The sequence below is a fragment of the Barbus barbus genome (genome assembly GCF_936440315.1).
Source record: "Barbus barbus genome assembly, chromosome: 35".
Classification (NCBI taxonomy): Eukaryota; Metazoa; Chordata; class Actinopteri; order Cypriniformes; family Cyprinidae; genus Barbus; species Barbus barbus.
Genome location: NC_136763.1, coordinates 18,218,424 through 18,242,228, shown reverse-complemented (window position 1 = coordinate 18,242,228; position 23,805 = coordinate 18,218,424). Strand labels below are relative to the sequence as shown.

General features: G+C 35.9%; 1 protein-coding gene across 1 annotated transcript in view; it reads left to right on the top strand.

The window, feature by feature from the left end:
• Positions 1-22,149, top strand: part of LOC306854944 (sodium-driven chloride bicarbonate exchanger-like) — a 30,642-nt gene extending 8,493 nt beyond the window's left edge. The window contains exons 8-24 of the mRNA XM_079393260.1: positions 2-89; positions 193-339; positions 866-966; positions 1,070-1,244; positions 2,644-2,777; positions 2,919-3,164; positions 3,280-3,385; positions 6,432-6,593; positions 8,687-8,800; positions 8,911-9,072; positions 9,164-9,415; positions 9,541-9,609; positions 13,320-13,493; positions 16,230-16,352; positions 16,483-16,547; positions 17,478-17,588; positions 20,639-22,149. Coding sequence (XP_079249386.1) covers positions 2-89; positions 193-339; positions 866-966; positions 1,070-1,244; positions 2,644-2,777; positions 2,919-3,164; positions 3,280-3,385; positions 6,432-6,593; positions 8,687-8,800; positions 8,911-9,072; positions 9,164-9,415; positions 9,541-9,609; positions 13,320-13,493; positions 16,230-16,352; positions 16,483-16,547; positions 17,478-17,588; positions 20,639-20,720 — 2,311 coding nt within the window. The 3' untranslated portion in view covers positions 20,721-22,149. The remainder of the gene's footprint in view (position 1; positions 90-192; positions 340-865; positions 967-1,069; positions 1,245-2,643; positions 2,778-2,918; positions 3,165-3,279; positions 3,386-6,431; positions 6,594-8,686; positions 8,801-8,910; positions 9,073-9,163; positions 9,416-9,540; positions 9,610-13,319; positions 13,494-16,229; positions 16,353-16,482; positions 16,548-17,477; positions 17,589-20,638) is intronic.
• Positions 22,150-23,805: the final 1,656 nt, after the last annotated feature.

Genomic DNA, 23,805 nt, shown 5'->3' with positions numbered 1-23,805 from the left:
GGTTTCTCTTTATTCTGCTGGGGCCAATGGGGAAAGGGCCTCAGTACCATGAGATTGGCCGCTCTATTGCCACGCTCATGACAGACGAGGTCAGTATTATGGACAACACTGTGTTTATTTCTGTATATGATGGTATACTATAAGTAGCAGGCTGTAATGTATGCTAATTTCACCTGATGGTCTTTTCTCCAGGTGTTCCATGATGTAGCTTATAAAGCAAAGGATCGTTCTGACCTTGTGGCAGGAATCGATGAGTTTTTGGATCAGGTGACTGTGCTGCCCCCAGGCGAGTGGGATCCTACCATCAGAATAGAGCCGCCCAAAAACGTGCCCTCACAGGTGACTGAGTTCTCAAACTCCATGCAATGATTCATCACAGATGCTGGGAAAAGTGATGCACAAAAATGTTCAGCAACCAAAAATACACAACCAAAAATGATTTTTTTGGTTCAAAAACAGTGGTTTTCGGTGGACAAAATGATTGACCGAGCCGATCATCTCTTCACTACTAGTTATTATAGCACAGTATAATCATGAATGAACATTAGAAGTTATGTTGAAAGAAATAGTACAACTTACTAAAATGTATGTCTCATGTAATCACTCAATCAGTCTTATAACAATGGAAAGACGTCAATAAAACAGCTTGTAAACAATGTCACATAATGTTACATTTACCTCAGAAAAGCTATTCATTGTCCATAAACTCAGCTAGAAAAATTAACACTACAGAGGAACATTTTGCTAAATATATGAACTATATTACATATTCATTCACTTTAGTGCATCACTTACTGGAATAGACATATTTTTATCTCCGGTCTGAGATCAGTAGTAATGTTGGTTTTGTGTCTTCATCTTGCAGGAGAAACGGAAGGTTCCTCCTCTGGCCAATGGAGGGGCTGATCTGGGCGAGGCCGAGGAGCACGGAGGCCACGGAGGACCAGAGCTACAGCGCACAGGGAAGTGAGTAATCTGCAAATATATACTGTCTATATATTTTAGTGTTCGTGAATTCTGTAAATCACGGAACTGGATCTCAGAGGTGTTCTTTTATTTGGATTGTCAGGTTTTTTGGCGGTTTTTTTCTGGACATCAAGCGTAAGGCTCCTCACTACCTGTCAGATTACACCGATGCCATCAGTTTGCAGTGTCTTGCCTCCTTCCTTTTCCTGTACTGCGCCTGCATGTCTCCTGTTATCACCTTCGGAGGTCTGCTGGGAGAAGCTACAGAAGGACGCATAGTAAGGACTAGGGATGTCAACGATTAATCGACGATCGATTAAATGTCGATAAGCGATGTAATCGATAAAAGCTATCGATGGTCGATTAAGCGGTTTCACATTCACGAAAATAATTTACTAATGTACAAACTACGCTTTTAATGTGATCCAAACTTTAAAAGTACATTAAAACAGATACAATACAAAGTTCTTTTGTATTGAAATGTAGTAATAAGTCATGTTCAATTATAATTTCCCTAGATAATTGTTGCATATCGGGCACTTTGCTTTGACAGGGCTACGCGCACGCGAACAGGACAGATACGAGAGAGGCTATTCATTCATACAACTTGTTAATTCGTTCCTACGACATATTAATTTGTGGCCACTGCCCAGGTTTCATTAATTTGTTCCCTAGAAAACCCATGAATTTAAATGCGGGAGCAATTTAAGTCATAGTAGCGAATTCTTAATTCATGGCCACGTAATCTTTCATTTCCCCCCACATGTTTACCACAGTAAGAGATGCGAAAAACAGTGATTAAAACAACAATAAAATAAACCTGCGAATCTAGAGGGTGAGACAGTGAAGATTAAGGAAAAGAAACAATAAATAATATTAAATTTGTGACCATCTGGCAAAACAGAACACAAAGCCACGTATGGCTTGGTTTAAATGTATGCGCTCGAGCGGCATGAATCCAAAAGCATGGTCGCGATGTAACGTTTGCCTGCTAACCAATTATTTCTCTTATTAAAAAAGCTTTGTACCTCACTTGTGTCATAATACTCGCATTGAAATGTTTCAAATGGGTAACAGTGTATTTTGCCGTTGCAACGCCGGTGGTTTTGGAAACGGATCACTGAACGCACGTCACAGCCCCACGCGCCGTACTTGCGTTTGGGATCATTTTATTTTAAATCCCGATAATGTCAATTGCAAACATTGCGACGATGTTTTAAAATAAAACAACGAGCACCATGAAACCATTTAAAAAGGCGCATTCAGCGGTCTCCGTGACAGAATATGAAACAGCCCACAAAGTATAATGATCCCATGCGTAACTACGGCGCACTCTCTTCATTTTATCAAATGATCATAATCACATCATTTTAGGATCCTGCTACTAGCCTTTTACTTAGACTAAAAACCCCTTTCATTTGGGTGAGGAAGCTGGCGTTTTGAGTGGCATTTGCACATCCTGTCATGCCGGTGACTATATGCTACTGCAATAGACGCATTTTGCAGTATTAAGTTTAAAGATTAATCGATTAATTGATCGTTAATTTAAACGACGATCGATTGTGGAAATGATCGAAAATTTACGTCCGTAGTAAGGACACGTGCAAAAACGTATATTAAAACTGATGGGTTGATTATAATGTGGCTGATGATTTGTTCTTCCTATTTCTCTTTTAGAGTGCAATAGAGTCTCTGTTTGGAGCCTCTATGACAGGTATAGCATATTCTTTGTTTGCTGGGCAGCCCCTCACTATCTTGGGCAGCACGGGACCTGTCTTGGTCTTTGAGAAAATCCTCTTCAAATTCTGCAAGTGAGACTCCTTTAATTTGCCCTAAACATTTGTTTCAGTCAGTTCAGGGGAATTCACTAGTGCTACGCTATTTAGTGAATTCACCCCCAAGAATTTTACCAAAAAAAATAAAGACTCATATTTATCTGTTTTTCTCCTCAGAGATTATGGTTTGTCCTACCTCTCCTTACGCGTGTGTATCGGTCTGTGGACGGCCTTTTTGTGTCTTTTGCTGGTTGCCACAGACGCCAGCTCGCTGGTGTGTTACATCACACGATTCACAGAGGAAGCCTTCGCTTCCCTCATCTGCATCATTTTCATCTACGAGGCTCTGGAGAAACTCATTCATCTGGGAGAGACATACGCTTTCAACATGCACAATGACCTCAACCAGCTCACTCAGTACTCGTGAGTACTGACACACAAACATTTCGATCTTCCTCAAGGTCACTTTTATAAATTCAGTTGTACGTGTTGATAAAGTTATCAGCGTGAAATATTGTGATGTATTTATGTTTTGCAGGTGTGTGTGCACAATGCCTAAAGAGCCCAGCAATGCCACACTGAATTACTGGCAGGAAAAAAACATCACTGCATCCGATATTGACTGGTTAGGCCTGGATGTTAAGGTGAGTGCAACTATTGGTGCATTAAAGTCCTCCAAGTAAGTTTGTATTTACGAGTTGGGAATTCGTAAATGTCAGGTGCATTTAAGCTACTTTGTTTGGAGCAAAGATGGCGACCAAAAATGTAGCTTTTTGATTTTTTTAAACTCATCTTTAAGAAATTATACAATTGACTTTTTTAGTTTATTGTAAATGAAAAAAAGCTAATTTCAACAAATTTAGTTGATCAAATTCAGTCAATAAAGACCTCCTATTGTGTCTGCCATATTTTCTCACTGATGTGCCTTCAACTCAGAAAGTCATAATGTGCATTATATTACATTATATCTTGTTATAAATAATAGGGGTGGCTCGATACCACTTTTTCAGAACCAATCCGATTCCAAAAATTCTGAGTATTGGCCGATACTGATATCGATCTGATACAAGCAGTTTTTTTTTAAATCAGTGTAGAATTTCTATTCCTCAATGTGTGTTGAACTGATCATAACTCTTTTCTACTATATATAGACAACTTTCTTATAAAGAAAAAATTACTCTAGAAAAATCTAGTGCAAAGTAATTTTAATTTTTATTACTTTTAGTGAAAAAAAAAAAAACATTATTTAGTGGGGAACAAATCAAAGTAAATAAGTGTTGGACTAAATCTGGTAAAATGTTACACATTGCTCTTTGTATGGTTGTAAAATACATTCATAAAAAAGTTATATATTTATATATAAATATATTGGGCCTACTATAAAATTTAAATGCATTTCCTTTAAATGTATAGCACAGTAATGAGGCAGCAACATATGATAGATAAAACAAACAAGAAAGGCTATTAATAATTAACTAATAATCTGTCATTAAGAATTAACTAATAATCTGTCATTATTGTGCAAAAGTATTATGATACGAAAGGCTCCAATACAGAGCGGCACAAATCGCTTATGCGCATCCCGTGCACAGAATGATGTGCTTGATGCAACACGGAGTCACGGCGTGCAGGCACAGCGCTCCGCATAGAAAAGTTCAAAGCACAAAAGGAAGAGACATTGATGCATAGTGTATTAGATCTGCATGATAGTTTATTTAGCCTTTTCTTTTAGCAGTTTTAAATCTCAGTTACTGTGCTCGTGAAGAACAATTCATAGTGCTCTCTATTCCAGTGTTGTGATCTAACACGGTAGAAATTAACATGATTTAGAAACAAAACGAAACTCCAGCATGATAAAGTCCTTTTATGCAAAACCATTTATCTTTAATTATAGATCAAGTACAGTATAATATTAAATCATCTTGGAGAGAGTTTCATCGTCTTGACTCGTAACCGAACGCGACACACAGCTTGAATGCTGAATGGAGGATGACAGACAGCCGCAGCGGAGAGAAGAGTTTACGTCAACTTGAATTTAATATTCATCTGTACCTCACATTAAACTGTGGAACGGCTTCAGAACACATGGAATATAGTGCACAAAATTTGAATGGAGCTTTATGATGTTTTTGTGGCTTTCGTTGGGTTTAACAATAAAACAGAATAGTATACGCAGAATATCGGATTTGGATCGGTCTCGTCTGAAACAACTAATAAATAATAATAACTGAAAAAAATGCATAGTGTAACAATTAATTGATACGTGTTATAATGTATTAACTTTGGTTACAATTATTTATGAGATAGTACAATGCATTATAAGGGGCATTACAAGGCATAATTAATACACTAACCCCCGGTTTCATAGACAAGGCTTAAGCCTAGTCCCAGACTAAAATGTAAGTATGAGCTGTTTCAACTGAAAGAAACTTGCACTGACTGATCTTAAAATATATCAGTGCCTTTGTATTGCCTCAAGATGGACACCAGTAATGTGTTTTTCAAAGGCAAGTTTATGAAATTCACTTCAATATCCTAATTGAACTATGGCTTAATCCTGGCTTAGTCTAAACCCTGTCTGTGAAACCGGGCATAAAACTACTTTTATAATATATAAAGGCTTTAAGTGAAGTGTTACCAAAGATTTTAATCTAATTAAATGATGTGCCAATTAATTAATCTAATTGCAAATTAGTTTTATGAGGGCACATTAATTTGTGCTGTGAAATTACCCCCCAAAAATATAGTCATTATTGTGCTACATGAGAAAAATATTGAATAGAAAATCAAAAAAGTCGCTTTAGGAAGAAATATTTTGATTCAACATGTGGCTGCATTGTGTCCATAACATACTCTAAATATGTATATACTGTAAATATGTATATATTGTAAATATAAAAATACTGTGTCAAAAATGTTACAATATGTTCTGTTGTATAAAGTCAATATCACATATTAATTTGTTCAGATATTCTGGAAGTAAACAGCTCTCTTCTTCATGTGATATTGCTAAACTTCATCATATGATATAAATGTAGGACAAAAACACACATACAGGGGCATTTTTTTTCTTTCATCTCTTGAATTTTATGGGCATATAAATGCATTCTCTGAGGCTAAATCACACAGTCAGTTGTCGTCCTGCATCATGCAATGTAATGACATGTAATGACATACAGAGAGGGGTGGGGAAGTTAAATGCGTTAATCATTAAGCACATTGCATTGTGGGATTGTATGTTCCACACAAACTCAGCTGGTTTGTATACTGCACTTTTTTTTTTTTTTTAAATCATAGATCACCTGTACATACAGAAAATTTGCATACAGTTTACGGTACTGGATTCTACTTTCTGGTAAAACCAGTTTATCATCTCGAACATTCCCCCAGACGCCCCTCTCATTTCTGTGGCTCAGATATGGGTTAATACACTTCAGTGACTCATACTTTAATAAAAGCAAATCCTCTGCTCATTCACTTCAGTTCCCCTCCCTTTGCTTTATATTTAAGCTCCTGCACACACACAAATATACAACACACAATCTAATCCACTATAAACAAATTCTTGTGATATTTCCACAGTTACACATGACCGTATATGATTTTATCCTCTTTTTTTCTGGAGTTTGTGTTTATCTGTGTTCTTCATCAGAAGCAGATGTGATTATTGTGTGTTGTGTTTTGTCTCAGGGCTGTGTGGAGAACAGGGGTGAGTTTGTGGGACGAGCCTGTGGTCATCACGGTCCATACATCCCTGATGTCCTCTTCTGGTCTGTCATTCTCTTCTTCTCCACGGTTGCCATGTCCTCCTTCCTTAAAGAGTTCAAAACTAGCCGTTACTTCCCAACCAAGGCAAGAAGCTTGTGTGTGGTTCAGTATAGAATAGTACAGGCAACCGTGAAAATGTGTTTGTGTGTGGAATTATGTGTGTGTTTATGTAGGCTCTGAAAGAGGTTTTAAGAGGGGGCTAGGGAATCTGCAAAAATTTGTATGAAAAACTTTTTGTAGGGCTGTCAAAGTTAACTTTTAAACATATATATTATTTTGAGATGAAAACAGATTATTATATTATATTATGTTGCATATTGTATAATAATAATAATAATATTTAGTATAATACAAATAAATATATAATATTATTAAAGATAAATATAATGATTCTGATGGTTATTATATTTAATAATATATAATGTAATTGCATATTAATTTTGTATCTTAGATATGTATTAAAATATATTTCGATATTATTATTATATTATGAATAATATTGATAACAATTATTGTTTTCATTAATTTCTTTAACTTAATATTACTTTGATTCAAATGAAAGCTTTGTCTGAGCAAAGTCTCTTTTTAAATTAATTAACCTTATTTTCATAAATAAAAAACAATAATGTAATATAATTAAAACATATATTATATAATTAAAATATTATTATTGAAATAATAATAATTATTATTGTTTTAATATAATAAAATAATTTTTTAGTGCTGTCAAACGATTAATCACAATTAACCGCATCCAAAATAAAAGTTTTTGTTTGTATACTATGTATGTGTTACGTAACGTCACTCTGAGGGAACACAGGACTCGGGAATTCGACGAATAGAAGTTTTAATGAAGAGCAGAGAATAAACGTTTCCAACAACGTGCATAACTTTAAGACACGACAAACCAGACTAAGGAACTCAAGGCTTATAAAGAACAGGGAACAAAGGAGCAAACGAGATAATTAACACAAGACAGGTGAATCGGATGAATCATTAACTAAACAAGGACAGGAACTACCAAATAAGGGCAAAACAGAACTGAAAGGAAACCGACACGTGACAGTATGTGTGCTTTGTATATTTATTATGTATATATAAATAGACACACATGCATGTATAAATTTCAGAAAAATATGTTATGTTTATATATTAAATATATTTGTTTATAATATAAATTATATGAATATAAATATAGACATGTAAATATTTTCAAAATATATACTGTATGTGTGTGTTTTATATATACATAATAAATATACACAGAACACACACACACATATAATGCAAACAAAAACTTTTATTTTGGATGCGATTAATCGTGATTAATCGTTTGAGTACTATTCATTTTATTATATTAAGATAAAAATAATTATCTATTGGTATTAATATAATATAATATAATACAGCTGTTCTCAATTCCAGTCCTCGTGTACCATTGCTCTGCATATTTTTCATGTCTCTCTTTGTTAACACACCTGATTCAGATCATCAGCTCGTTAGAAGTGAGCTCCGTGCATGAACTGTGTTCCGATTGACATTATCCCTACATCCCTACAAAGTGGGTGGTGATGGCGCAGTGGATAAGACACATGCCTTTGGTGTGAGAGACCTGGGTTCGAATCCACTGTGAGACACCAATGTGTCCCTGAGCAAGACACTTAACCCCTAGTTGCTCCAGAGGCGTGCGACCTCTGACATATATAGCAATTGTAAGTCGCTTTGGATAAAAGCGTCAGCTAAATGAATAAATGTAAATGTAAATGTAAATGTACACAGTGTCCACTTACTAGAGAAGCATGAAATGTGACATAATATACCTCTGTAAATAAATACAATTTAAATTCACATCTCGCACACTTCAATGCCCTTTGAATGGAACATATACGTTTGAACTGGACTCATGGCGGAATATCCTGTGATGTCCACTTCGCAGGGCACTTACAGTCGAATAGAACAAACGTCTGAAGCGATAAGAGAAACATACAAAAAGTGCAGAGCGGGGGTATGCGAGGACTGGAATTGAGAACCGCTGATATAATATAATCAAAATTTATTTAGACCCATTATACCTGGCCAGTAGTCAACAGGCATTGCAAAGCCTTTCACATTTTAAGGCTCACAGATTTATGTTCATTTTTTTAGCACTTACTCTAATTTGGTGTTTTTCTAAACAGGTGAGGGCCATTATCAGTGATTTTGCTGTTTTCATCACCATCATGAGTATGGTTCTGATCGACTACGCTCTGGGGATCCCGTCCCCCAAACTACAGGTTCCTAATGAGTTTAAAGTGAGTCGTTTAGAGAGGTTTTACAGTACTGTTTCCTTTTCATTTGTACATTTCTGCATAAATCTATCCTCTGCATATGAATACATAATTAATCAGATGATCTCTCACAGCCAACCAGAGATGACCGTGGCTGGTTCATCAGCCCAATAGGACCAAACCCATGGTGGACCACTATTGTGACCTTTATCCCAGCTCTGCTGTGCACCATCCTCATCTTCATGGACCAACAAATCACTGCCGTTATTATTAACAGGAAGGAACACAAGCTGAAGGTGTGTTGCTAAGTCCTTCACAATGCTTCATTTGGTAAGCAAATATTCTTGTAGACTTGATGTCCTTTGTTGTGTCCGTGTGTCTCCACAGAAAGGCTGTGGGTATCATCTGGACCTGTTTGTGGTGGGTGTGATGCTGGGCGTTTGCTCTTTGATGGGCCTGCCGTGGTTTGTGGCCGCGACGGTGCTGTCAATCTCCCACGTGAACAGCCTGAAGCTGGAGTCCGAATGCTCCGCACCTGGAGAACAGCCCAAGTTCTTGGGCATCAGAGAGCAGCGCTTCACCGGCCTCATGATATTCGTCCTCATGGGCAGCTCAGTGTTTATGACCTCCGTACTGAAGGTCAGTGATCTTTGGCTCAGATGGAGTCAGGCTGCCAAAGTTTGATCAACACATGATGCTTGCATTAAACTTTTGAGATGTTTCATTCTTTTTTAATGGCTATTATTTTATCTCTTTGTCCTCAGCTTATCCCAATGCCTGTGTTATACGGCGTTTTCCTCTATATGGGAGCGTCGTCTCTCAGGGGCATACAGGTACTGCAATTACTGAATTCATATAATGTGCTTGACAGTGTTTTATTCAGATGTTTGTAGGAGTGTTTTATGTTATTTTAGTATTTGTTATATACTGTTATAGCATTTATTAATATTTTGTATTAGCTTTTATTTTTTATATTCCCAGTTTTCATTTTATTTTTTTTAGTAATATTATGTGCTTTTGTCATTTTTTATATATTTTTTTATATTTCTATTTAACTTTATTATTTATTGGTTTAATAATTTTAATATTTTAATATTTTATTTTAATTTATAATAATCATTTATATCATAATATAATAATTTATAATAATTTATTTTATTTAATATTTCCATTTAGCTTTATAATTTAATTTAATGGTTTAATAATTTAAGTATTTAATAATCTGTAATAATTTATAATAATAATTTATCAAATGTAATAATTTATAATATTTTATTGTTAGGCTTTTGCTTTAATTATTTTTAGTACCCTAACTTCATCTTAATTTATTTCAGTTAGCTGCCAAGTCAACATTTCAAATTTTCATTGCTTTTTTAAGTTTTAAATCTAATATTTATATATTTTATATATTAAAATAATATTGTCTTTGTATGTGTGTGTGTGTATATATATATATATATATATATATATATATAAGCGCATTAATGCAGGACGATTAATTTTTTCAGTTTAACGCGTTAAAATTATTAAACGCCGTTAACACAGGGGTGGGGCCTAGGGTTGGCTACCCCTCTCATAACTGCTAATCCTGTCTCTTTTTTCTTGACAAGAAGTGCATTTATTCAGTCACAGAATGTCTTTATGAGCACATCAAACGGGAGACGTTTCAGGCGCGCGATCCAACTTCATCTCTGCGCTAGGCGCGAGTCAAACGTGTGCGGAAACTGTACTGTGTTCGCAGCGCGTGCTCTTCAATACACACACAAAGGTGCTGCCGTGGGCATAGCCTTTATCATTTCATATCAAATCGCGAAAGAAACTACGTCCATGCAATGTCATGATCAGTTAAGTCATAAAGTTACCAAACAGGTGATTAAACCTGCCATAAAACATGCAGTAATATGTTATATATGAGTTACATTAAGAACATGTCTCTGAAATGGTTTTCAAAACTGTCCTGGAGCATCCTAGCACTGTCTCCCTCATCTAACACACCCGATTCAACTCGTCAGCTCATTAGAAGAGACTGAAATGGATCAGAAAAGGTACAGTTGAGAGAAAATACGATGTGTGTCAGACCCACGTTACGTTCAGCAGCGGCAGCGCTTAAAGAAATAGAAATCTAATAACCAGCTGCTGTGATGTCTGTTCATCAAGAACAAAAGAAAAAAAGAGGAAATCAATAACTTTTATAGTTTTAAGGATTCATCTGTATTTAGTTTAGAATTTAGTGTTTGATAACTTTATTCAATTTCTGTATATTTCTGCTGAGGGGCACAGGTAGATAAATATGACATTTATTATAATGGGTTTATGTGAAGATTGTTCACTTAAATTATAAGTGATTTTTAAAGTCTAATAAATGTTAAAATTGATAGCTCTTAATTATAATGTAATGTTTAATGGCTATAGTCAATGATCAAATATTAGGGGGAAACATTTTATAGGGAAGTATCAGTATTAATTGGCATCATTGATACTGGCCTTCAGTCATAAAAATAAAATGCCATTAAACAAATATTAAAAATATACTGTCTTTATGTTGTTTGTACGTTAATTTGAAGATTGAATGTGAAATTATTGCAATATAAAAGTATATTTAAAACTTTAATGTTAGGTAGGATTAATCGAGATTAATCGCAGAAAAATTAGCGATTAATTTGTTAATTTTTCAAATCGATCGACCGCACTAATATATATATATATATATATATGTGTGTGTGTGTGTATATATGTATATATATATATATATATATACATAGAGTATCTTACAGAAGTGAGTCCCACAGAAGTGAGTCCACCCCTCACATTTTTGTAAATATTTTATTATATTTTGTCATGTGACGACACTGAAGAAATGACACTTTGCAACAATGTAAAGTATTGAGTGTACAGCTTGTATAACAGTGTAAATTTGCTGTCCCCTCAAAATAACTCAACACACAGCCATTAATGTCTAAACAGCTAGCCACAAAAGTGAGTACACCCCTAAAAATGTCCAAATTGAGCCCAAAGTGTCAATATTTTGTGTGGTCACCATTGTTTTCCAGCACTGCCTTAACCCTCTTGGGCATGGAGTTCACCAGAGCTTCACAGGTTGCCACTGGAGTCCTCTTCCACTCCTCCATGACGACATCACGGAGCTGGTGGATGTTAGAGACCTTGCGCTCCTCCACCTTCCGTTTGAGGATGCCCCACAGATGCTCAATAGGGTTTAGGTCTGGAGACATGCTTGACCAGTCCATCACCTTTACCCTCAGCTTCTCTAGCAAGGCAGTGGTCGTCCTGGAGGTGTGTTTGGGGTCATTATCATGTTGGAATACTGCCCTGCGGCCCAGTCTCTGCTTCAGTACGTCACAGTACATGTTGGCATTCATGGTTCCCTCAATGAACTGTAGCTCCCCAGTGCCGGCAGCATTCATGCAGCCCCAGACCATGACACTCCCACCACCATGCTTGACTGTAGGCAAGACAAACTTGTCTTTGTACTCCTCACCTGGTTGCCGCCACACACGCTTGACAACATCTGAACCAAATAAGTTTATATTGGTCTCATCAGACCACAGGACATGGTTCCAGTAATCCATGTCCTTAGTCTACTTGTCTTCAGCAAACTGTTTGCAGGCTTTCTTGTGCATCATCTTTAGAAGAGGCTTCCTTCTGGGACGACAGCCATGCAGACCAATTTGATGCAGTGTGCGGCGTATGATCTGAGCACTGACAGGCTGACCCCCACCGCTTCAACCTCTGCAGCAATGCTGGCAGCACTCATACTTCTATTTCCCAAACACAACCTCTGGATATGATGCTGAGCACGTGCACTCAACTCCTTTGGTCGACCACGGCGAGGCCTGTTCTGAGTGGAACCTGTCCTGTTAAACCGCTGTATGGTCTTGGTCACCATGCTGCAGCTCAGTTTCGGGGTCTTGGCAATCTTCTTATAGCCTACGCCATCTTTAAGTAGAGCAACGATTCTTTTTTTCAGATCCTCAGAGAGTTCTTTGCTATGAGGGGCCATGTTGAACTTCCAGTGACCAGTATGAGAGAGTGAGAGCAATAACACAAAATTTCACACACCTGCTCCCCATTCACTCCTGAGACCTTGTAACACTAACGAGTCACATGACACCGGGGAGAGAAAATGGCTAATTGAGCCCAATTTGGACATTTTCACTTAGGGGTGTACTCACTTTTGTGGCCAGCGGTTTAGACATTAATGGCTGTGTGTGGAGTTATTTTGAGGGGACAGCAAATTTATACTGTTATACAAGCTGTACACTCACTACTTTACATTGTAGCAAAGTGTCATTTCTTCAGTGTTGTCACATGAAAAGATATACAAAAATGTGAGGGGTGGACTCACTTCTGTGGGATACTGTATGTATGTATATGTATGTGTATATATATATATATATATATATATATATATATATATGCATACATAATTTTTTTTTATAGTTTTAGCTTTCATTTCTTGTTAACGACACTGAATTGACATTGTGCAATTTTGACATTGTTAGTTGTGTTTGTGTTTGCCATTCAGTTCTTTGATCGTCTGAAGTTGTTTGGGATGCCGGCAAAACACCAGCCTGATTTTATCTACCTGAGACACGTCCCGTTAAGAAAGGTTCACATGTTCACCATTATCCAGCTCAGCTGCTTGGTGCTTCTCTGGGTCATCAAAACTTCCAGAGCTGCCATAGTCTTTCCTATGATGGTAAGATGTGTGTTTATGCTTATATAGATACAGATACTGTCTATATATATATATATATATATATATATATATATATATATATATACATATATATATATATATCCCTTTATGGTACCATGTTGCCTCGAGGCAACACAACATATTTTAGTTTTTTTTTAATGAAATGAGAATTTAATTGATCAATGCTATCTCAGGGAAGTAGTAGTCAAATACTAATAAAAGAAAATACAAAAAAAGTGGTCACATGACCAACAGGGATCCATTTTGTTTCCACTTTCAGGACTGCACGTCACATTGTATTTTCTAAAATTTTACATAATACTTCAAACGTATAATAGGAAATTACAAAAAGGCAACATTGTACTGTAATGGAATCGCATAAGGCCATGCAGGCATACTTGGTTATAAAACAAGTATATGATATTTGTAAGGGAAAGAGTTAGAATTATCTAAATGTATTTGAATATTTGCATGATTTTGTAATGCATTTGCAGGAATAGTAATTCTCATGCTATATCTGCACACATTATGATTTTTCTGTTGAGAGCAATTGCTTCCTCAGCTTTCACAAGCAGTGAGGTGTCATTAGTGAAGAAGGAGATTTTGCATGCATGTGCTTGTGTGTGTATGTGCATGCTTGTAACGATAAAGTGCATATTAGTATAAGGTTATGATGATTTTTCATTTTTTTACTTTGAAACAACACTGATTATAATGTTTTGGTATGATAACAGATATGATAGTTTAGTTATACTTGTGATCCACGATGGTACAATGTTGCCTGAGAGCAACAGCTGGATATGAAATGTCACTTTTTATTAAAAATGAGATGTGCAATACATTAAAAACTAGATAAATCTGTTTGTTAAAAGTGTTTAAATATTTTTATTTTTTTCTGCCTAAATGTCAAATGTTTAAATTTGTCTGTTGTGGTACAATGTTGCCGTGAGACAACATACTTTAAAAAAATAATGGTATTTTGGTAATAATCGGTATTGTTATAGTGTCCAATTTTAAGTAGGAAAAACATCACAAATAATTTTTTCCTCACCGATATCATATTCCGTACCGTAGAGGGATATATATGCCCTCCAAAAGTATTGGAACAGTAAGGCCAATTCCTTTATTTTTGCTGTAGACTGTAAACATTTGGGTTTGACATCAAAAGATGAATATGAGCTGAGAGATTAACATTTCAGCTTTTATTTACAGGCATTTTCATATGGATCTGATACACAACTTAGAAGATAGCACCTTTTGTTTGAACCCACCCATTTTTCATGTTACCAAAAGTATTGGAACATGTGACTGACAGGTGTGTTTTGTTGCCCTGGTGTGTCCTATTAATTGATTATTCAAACAATAAATGGCACTGAATGTCTGCACTCAGTTTCAGATTCGTGCAGACTGCATTTATAGTTAGTTAGACGTGTAACCAACATGAAAACCAGAGAAATGTCTATGGGTGAGCAATTGTGAAGCTGAGAGAAGATGAAAAATCAATCAAACAATTGCACAAACACTGGCAATGGCAAGTACAACCATTTGGAATCTCCTGAGGAAGAAAGAAACCACTGGTGTACTAAGTAACACACCTCAAACGGATAGATCAAGGAAAACATCTGCAGTTGATGACAGAAACATTGTGACAGCTGTAAAGAAAGACCCTAAAACAACTGTTAGTGACATCAGCAACAACCTCCAGAGGGCAGGAGTGAAGGCATCACAATCTACTGTTCGCAGAAGACTTCATGAACAAAAGTACAGAGGCTACACCAGAAGATGCAAACCACTCATTAGCAAGAAGAATAGGAGACGAGCCTCAAAAAGGTTTTATGGACTGATTTTATGGACCAAAGTGATGGAAAGGCTAAAGTTTGGAGAAAGAAAGGATCTGCTCATGATCCCAAACATACAAGCTAATCTGAAACACAGTGTGCACAGGTGTACATCATAGTACACATTACACAAGTAATGTAATGGCTTGGGCTTTCATCGCTTCTTCTGGGACAGGCTCATTAATCTTCATTAATGATGTAACACATGATGGCAGCAGCAAAATTAACTCAGAAGTCTACAGAAATATTTTGTCTGACAATTTACAGAAAGATGCAACCAAACTGATTGGGAGATCCTTCATCATGCAGTAAGATAATGACCCGAAACATAGTGCCAAAACAACAAAGGAGTTCATCAGGGGCAAGAAGTGGAAGGTTTTAGACTGGCCAAGTCAATCTCCACACTTAAACCATGTAGAGTATGCATTTTACCTGCTAAAGAAGAGACTGAAGGGAGTAACAGCCCAAAACTGAAAGAGGCTGCGGTGAAAGCCTGGAAAAGCATCACAAAAGACGAATGCAAAAGTTTGGTGATGTCAATGGGTCACAGGCTTGATGCAGTTATTGAAAGCAAAGGATTTGCAACTAAATATTAAATCTTTTCACTTTAATCTATGTTAATTCTGTCTGTTCCAATACTTTTGGTAACATGAAAAATGGGTGGGTTCAAACAAAAGTGCTATCTTCTAAGTTGTGTATCAGATCCAGATGAAAATGCCTGTAAATAAAAGCTGAAATGTTAATCTCTCAGCTCATATTCATCTTTTGATGTCAAACCCAAATGTTTTCAGTCTACAGCAAAAATAAAGGAATTGGCCTTACTGTTCCAATACTTTTGGTGGGCACTGTATGCAATATATGTGTATATTTAATCTGATGTCTGCCTGTTTTCTTGCAGGTCTTAGCCCTTGTGTTCATCCGTAAGCTGTTGGATTTTGTCTTCTGTAAGCGAGATCTCAGCTGGCTTGATGACCTCATTCCCGAGAGCAAGAAGAAAAAAATGGAAGATGCACAGCAAGAGGTACCACCACCCCCATCACATACTGCTATTGGTCGCGGCCTGCAACAACGCTAATGGCCGGCAATGACCAATCACTGCAGACATTGTTTTAAAAGGACATATCACCAACATGTTTTATTCTCACTTTCAGGAGAATCAGTGTGTCTTGATGGAGGATGAAGGAATTGTACAAGTGCCCTTAGAGGGGCATTTTAAGTAAGTAGAAAAAAAATCAGCGTTTGTACACTGTAAAATGGGCAACCTGTTGTTATCTAATCTAGCCCTTAAATCTAGCTTTGTTAGAGTATTTATATTAATTCAGTGATTTGAAATAAATATTTTATTGAATAATTAATTTGACCAATTAATTTAGATATTATAAGCACATTTATTTATGTATTTATTTTTTATTATTATTATTTTAAGAAAACATACACTACTGTTCAAAGGTTTGGGTCAGTAAGATATAGTTTTAAAAGAAATGAATGCTTTTTTGAGCAAATTGTTCAAAAGTGACAATAAAAATATTTATAATGTAACAAAAGATCAAATAAATGCTGATAAAACAGATGCAAATGAATGCTGTTCTTTTGAACATTTTATTAATCAAAGAATTTGGAAGGGAAAAAAATCGCAGTTTCCACAAAGATACTAAGAATCACAACTGGACATCAAATGTTTCTTGAGTAGCAAATCAGCATATATGAATGATTACTCAAGGATCATGTGACGCTGGAGACTGGAGTAATAATGATGAAAATTCAGCTTTGCCATGACAGGAATAAATCATTTTAAAATACATTACAAATTTTTTTTAATTGTAATAATTTTTCACAACATTACTGTTTTGTAATGTTTTTTTTTTTTTTAAATATATATATATATATATATATATATATATACAGACCCAAACTTTCGAACAGTAGTGTATTTAATTTTTATAAAACATTTTTAGTGTAATAGGAATATAATGTAATTTCATTTTACACATTTCATTTAGAGCTGTACAGCTTGCAGTCATTAATTTCTGTAAAAATGTTTAGATGGCCTCCTTTATTCTTGAAGGACAATTTCTTTCAGAATAGATGATATAACAGCAATAGCCTGAAATTGAAAATACATAAAAATGTGTTTGCGTTCATCAAGGGACGATCCATCCACGGTCAACATTTCAGATGAAATGACAAAGTCATCTTTTGGAAATATCTGGAAAGGCCTCAACACTGACAGCACCAACAAAGATCAAAGCTCCAAAAGGTTTGGATTGAATATTCCCTCAGTACATTCTCTCACACACATGACAATATTCAAACATGTCACTTTAATCTCACCACACACCTGCAAACAATGCATTGGGATGATAAAAATGCACAGTATTTTGTTACTGAGACATGTTCAGTTTCTTGATTCACCTTACGGCAAGTTTTATTCCTCCTATGGAACATTCAACCGAATTCCTTCTTTTACAAACTCTGTTAAAGATCCAGTAGCCTACATTTTCATTCTCAGATCAGAGTTTGGTCATATCTGAGCCCCTTCAGCCTTAGTCAAAAAATGCTAAAGGAATATATAAGATTGCTAAAACGTGTTTATCCTAATTTGGAATCAGTTCCCAGAAGAATTAAATAAGAATCTTAATGGATAAAGTGAGATTCCTAGATAACTGAATAAAGTGGATTCATCTTTAATCCAGTTGGCATCCATCAGGATCTGCACTACATTATGAAGTCATTCCTTAAGTGAACTCCTCAAACATGCTGTTCTCTTTAAAATGGAAGTGTGACTATCAGGCTCATATCATGACTGAATTTTTCATCCCTGTCACTCATAAGCTCCCTCTCCTAATGTCTCCGATGCTGATTTCCAAAGGTAAGACGCAACCTAACCCGTATGTGCACGATCACTGTATATACACTAGTGCTGTGGGTGTCTGACCTCCATCTTTTGGTGCTATGGTTCATGTTTCCTACAGTACATGTCCAAAGCTTTTTTCCTTTTCTAAAAAAATGTTGCGTCTTTCTCATCAGAGTTTAACAACAATGAAATAATTCCAGGCTTTACAAAGGGTGTCTTACTAAAAACACTGGCATCACATTGTGAGGCTCAAGCTCTTTGTTCCAGAGCATTTTAGGCTTTGTGTGCATGTTTGTGTGTATTTGTTGAGAATGTTAAATGCATGGAAAAGCATGATTTTTTTTGGATAGGTCAAAGGTCAAGCTTTAGCGCATACACAATTTTAAAGTAGTTTACCCAAAAATGAAAATTAGCTTAAAATGTGCTCACCCTCAGGCCATCCAAGATGTAAATGAGTTTGTTTCTTCGTCTGAACATTTGGAGAAATGTAGCATTTCATTATTTCCTCACCAATGGATCCTCTGCAGTGAATGGGTGCCGTCAGAATGAGAGTCCAAACAGCTGATAAAAACATCACAATAATCCACAATTTGATTCCAACTAAAAAAATATGAGTCATTTATCTGGAGAGAAATATGTACACATCAAGCACACCTTACAAGCAAAAAACTGTTCAAAAGGTGATGGAGATGTGGATTATGGGCTCATATTTTGGCCAGAAATTATGATTTAAATGATCATTTAAACCTTGATGGATTTGTTTCTTACAAACATAGCTTTTTACTTTACAAGATGCTGATGGACTGGAGTTGTGTGGATTACTTGTGGATTATTGTGATGTTTTTATCAGCTCATTCTGACGGCACCCATTCACTGCAGAGGATCCGTTAGTGAGCAAGTGATGTAATGCTACATTTCTCCAAATATGTTCCAATGGGGAAACAAATTCATATTCATCTTGGATGGCCTGAGGGTGAGTAGATTTCAGCTTTGGTTGAACTCACTGAGGTCAGATAGTCATGTAAAATAGGGCTGTCAAAGTTAACACATGCAATTAATTAAATGTACTTCATGCTGTTTCTTTTTTTGTTTTAACACTGACAATGCTTTTATTTAATTTGACATAACCGTTTAATTTTTTGTGTGTGAATATTCAGAACTGATTTGAACACACACGCGCACACACACACACACACACACACACACACACACACACATGTTGGTTTTTGTGGTTTATGGGGACTCTCCATAGGCGTAATGGTTTTTATACTGAACAAACTGTGTGTGCTATTGCCCTACATCAACCCTACACCTAAACTTAGCCCTCACAGGAGACTTTGTGCATTTTTAGATTTTCAAAACAACACCATTTAGAATGTTTTTTAAGCCTTTTGAATTACGGGGACATAGGCAGTGTCCTCATAAACCACCTTCATATTGTAATACCTCTGTCATACCCATGTCATTATACAAATTTGTGTCCTCATAAACCACATAAACATGCACACACACACACACACACACACAAACACAACCTCTTGTGGAACTCAGTCGTTTTTCTCAGTAAATTCTGTATGTTGTATATTTACATTTACATTTAGTCATTTTGCAGACGTTTTTATCCAAAGCGACTTTAAAAAAGAGTACAATAGAAACAATAAAAACCAACAAAAGAGCAATAATATCCAAGAGCGGTACATGTTTTTATTATAATTTTTATTAATAAATAAAAGAAAAAAGTAGAACAGAAAATGAATAGAGAATGCTAGTGTTAGAGGGTCACATTTTTTTAACTAAACAAAATAAGTCAAAAGAATAGAAAAAGAATAGTGCACGCTAGTGTTACAGGGTCATTTTCTTTTAAATAAGAAGAAAACAAGTAGTTAAAAATAAAACCGAGAGTGCAAGTGTTAGAGGGTCAAGTATATAATCATTATTTTTTTAAACAAACTCATATGGTCTGTTTAACAGAGGGTGAAATTTAAGTCTAGAATGATTATACATATATAGATATATAGATGTTCCGGTATGAGAGCCATCAACACAGTAATTACACTTTTTTAAATTTTCTTTAAAAAAAAAAAAAAAAAAGAAACAAATGCATTAAGATGGGTTAATTGTGAAATAAATGTTCAATATTAATTAATATTTAAATTGTTTAAATATGATACATATTTAAATGTTTACATATTAAATGATTAATAATGAAATAATTTGAATATGAATTATTTAGTTATTAATTACAATAATCAATTCAATATTTTAATCAACTGACAGCACTAATAAATCAATCTTGTTTTACCTCTTGATCGTAAAGAATGAGCTCACACAAAACAGCTTGTATTCTTTTGTTATAACAGCACACTCTTGTCGCTCAGTTTCTCATCAGCTTTTTTACTCCCAAAGTCTGTTTTTCTCCATGATGATGCAAGTCTTTTTCTGTTATTCTGCAGCTCAACAGTTGAAGTTGCCATTGGACATAAAAGAGGCGATGAAGGGAAGGAGGCAGATTTGGATAGAGAGACGAGTTTGTGAGTTGACGTATTTTGAAACACTCTGTATCGTGCCACACTGCAAGCACCACTAAATGCTTCTGTTCTGTAGGTCTGTGTGTGCCAGTCTGTGCTAAGGCACCTTGTTATATTTACATGTTTTTTATGTGTGTGTGTGATGTTTGTTTCGAACATTTGAATATGTGTGTTTGAATTTGCCACCCACAAGGAGGATTGTTGGGCTGTGTGTTTTTCCAGTCCAATTGTAGTCAAATTGTAGTTTTACTTATAGAAGTATAAAAAATGTAAGGTTGTTTTTGTTTTCAACCGGGTAGAGTGTATTTTGTAAGTTTTATATTTTTTTGAAAGTAGATCCTATTGAAATTCCTTGACTGAATATGTTTATTATATAAAATCCATTGGTTTTTTTCTTGTTTTTATGCATAAATGATAAATATTAATTTGTTAAAATATCATAATAGTAAGTAATTTCTGACAGAAGATGCAAATGTAGTTCTATCAGCTTTTTCAGTGTCTGTGTGTCGAACTGTTGTCCACATCACTTCATAAGATACTTGATGTTAACATTTACTACTTACGAGCCGTGACCAATATTTTTAAAAGTACTTTTATGAACAGTTTTCTCATTTTGTGAATCTTACGGTACGATTTCCCTAAATATGAGCCAGGACTGTGCTCGTTTTAGCCTACAACATTTTCTCCTGAACTTCTTGATATGAATCACATCCATATTCAGAAATTCACGTGTTGATCTGAACTGTCTTTTTCTTTTGAAAATGATATTACAAAGCTGTATCTAATTTTGTGTAGCACTCAAACATGCAAATAATAGTAAACATATATTTTGTTAAAACATTGCAAATAATATAACTGTATAGTGTGTTTTCACAATGTTTCTGAGTGGCAGGGCATCTGTCTCCTCTACAAGACTCATTTGCAAGCCAAGAAGAGACCTCATCGCTCGAACGAACATATTATACTAGTACTGCCGATAATACAAAAATCATACAAGAAATGCAATAATATTCCTTTTCATAAGAGGGGCATACCATGCAATAACCAGAGACAAATCTACCATTCATCATCAACACATGTACATGTGATTCTGTATTTTGTCTATGTGTATAATCCTAAATAACAAAGTTATTTAATATGTGGATAGATTTAAATATGTATAGATTGGGGTGGGGAGGGGGGGGAGGGGGGATGATTGTTTCCACGTTACTGTCAGTGTTATTACAGTGTTTTGCCATTTTCCAGGTTGGTTGACAAAACTGCGACACGCACATCTTTGTCATGCACATGTCAGCAGTATAAAGTTCTGTTGATTTCACTGTAAAATAAGCATTACTTCCTGAAAACAGTCTCTATTGTTTATTAAATTATTCATTCAAATGTACATGTATCGTTACAACTGAGCAATTTTCATCACAATAAATGTGACTGCACATAAACTGATGCTAAAGTGTGTTTTTGCAATAGGAGGATTTTATCTGTCCCTAAAGTGTCATGTAAGTTTAACACGATTGACGTCTTCAAATGTGTATAAGAGATGTATGCTGAAGTCCAGCCCTGTTTAGGATTGATGATCTTGCAAAATAAATCCAAAAAGCTATTCCTCGAGTATATATTCTGTAGAAATAGCTGTAGAAATAGGGTTTGCCTCATTTTATTCATCATGATTGTTGTTGTTGCCTATTGCTGCAAGGGAATGTATCAAAATTTTACTGTTTAAAGCAGCTGAAGCATTCAGGCGCGAATCGCGCGATCAAACCTGGACAAAATCAGTTTCACTTGTTTTGTATTTTGCCTTTGGAGGAGCATATTTTCAATAGAGCCATGCAGTAGTCCTAAAACCTGGAAGAGAATTAGGCCTAGCATTTTGGAAATTTCCCATTTCCAGGTCTATAGCTTTATAGCAAGGTCTATACAAGTACGTCTTTAAGAAAGGTTCATTTTGGAGCTTGTTATAAAGGTTAGTTTTGGATTTCTGAGTAATATATATATATATATATATATACAGTGGGGCAAATAAGTATTTGATACACTGCAGATTTTTCAAGTTTTCCCACTTACAAAGAACGGAGAGATCTGTAATTTTCATTGTAGGTACACGTCAACTGTGAGAGGCAGAATATAAAAAACAAATCCAGAAAATCACATTGTATGATTTTTGAATTATTAATTTCCATTTTATTGCATGAAATAAGTATTTGATACAATAGAAAAATAGAACTTAATATTTGGTACAGAAACCTTTGTTTACAATTACAGAGGTCAGACGTTTCCTGTAGTTCTTCACCAGGTTTGCACACACTGCAGCAGGGATTTTGGCCCACTCCTCCATACAGGTCTTCTTCTGATCTTTCAGGTTTTGGGGCTGTCGCTGGGCAACACAGAGTTTCAGCTCCCTCCATAGATTTTCTATTGGGTTCAGGTCTGGAGACTGGCTAGGCCACTCCAGGACCTTGAAATGCTTCTTACGGAGCCACTCCTTAGTTGCCCTTGCTGTGTGTTTGGGGTCATTGTCATGCTGGAAGACCCAGCCACGACCCATCTTCAATGCTCTTACTGAGGGAAGGAGGTTGTTGCCCAAAATCTTGCGATACATGGCCCCATCCATCCTCCCCTCAATACGGTGCAGTCATCCTGTCCCCTTTGCAGAAAAAAACCCCCCAAAGCATGATGTTTCCACCCCCATGCTTCACGGTTGGGATGGTGTTCTTGGGATTGTAGTCACCTTAATTGGGTCCTATTCCATGTGGGTATTGAGCCTGATGAAGACCTGAGGGTCGAAACATTGCTGTTATTAAATTCATTTGGAGCAGCTATTTTCAGTGTGCAGACTCCTCTCCTTTTTCTTTGTTCAAGATCCTCAGTTGTCCTGCACCTGAGCCCAATCTGGGTGGTTGGGATGTGCACGCCTGTTTGACTTTTTTTGGTTCTTGGGATTGTACTCATCCTTCTTCTTCCTCCAAACACGGCGAGTGGATTTTATACCAAAAAATTATATTTTGGTCTCATCTGACCACATGACCTTCTCCCATGCTTCCTCTGGATCATCCAGATGGTCTTTGGCAAACTTCAGACGGGCCTGGACATGTGCT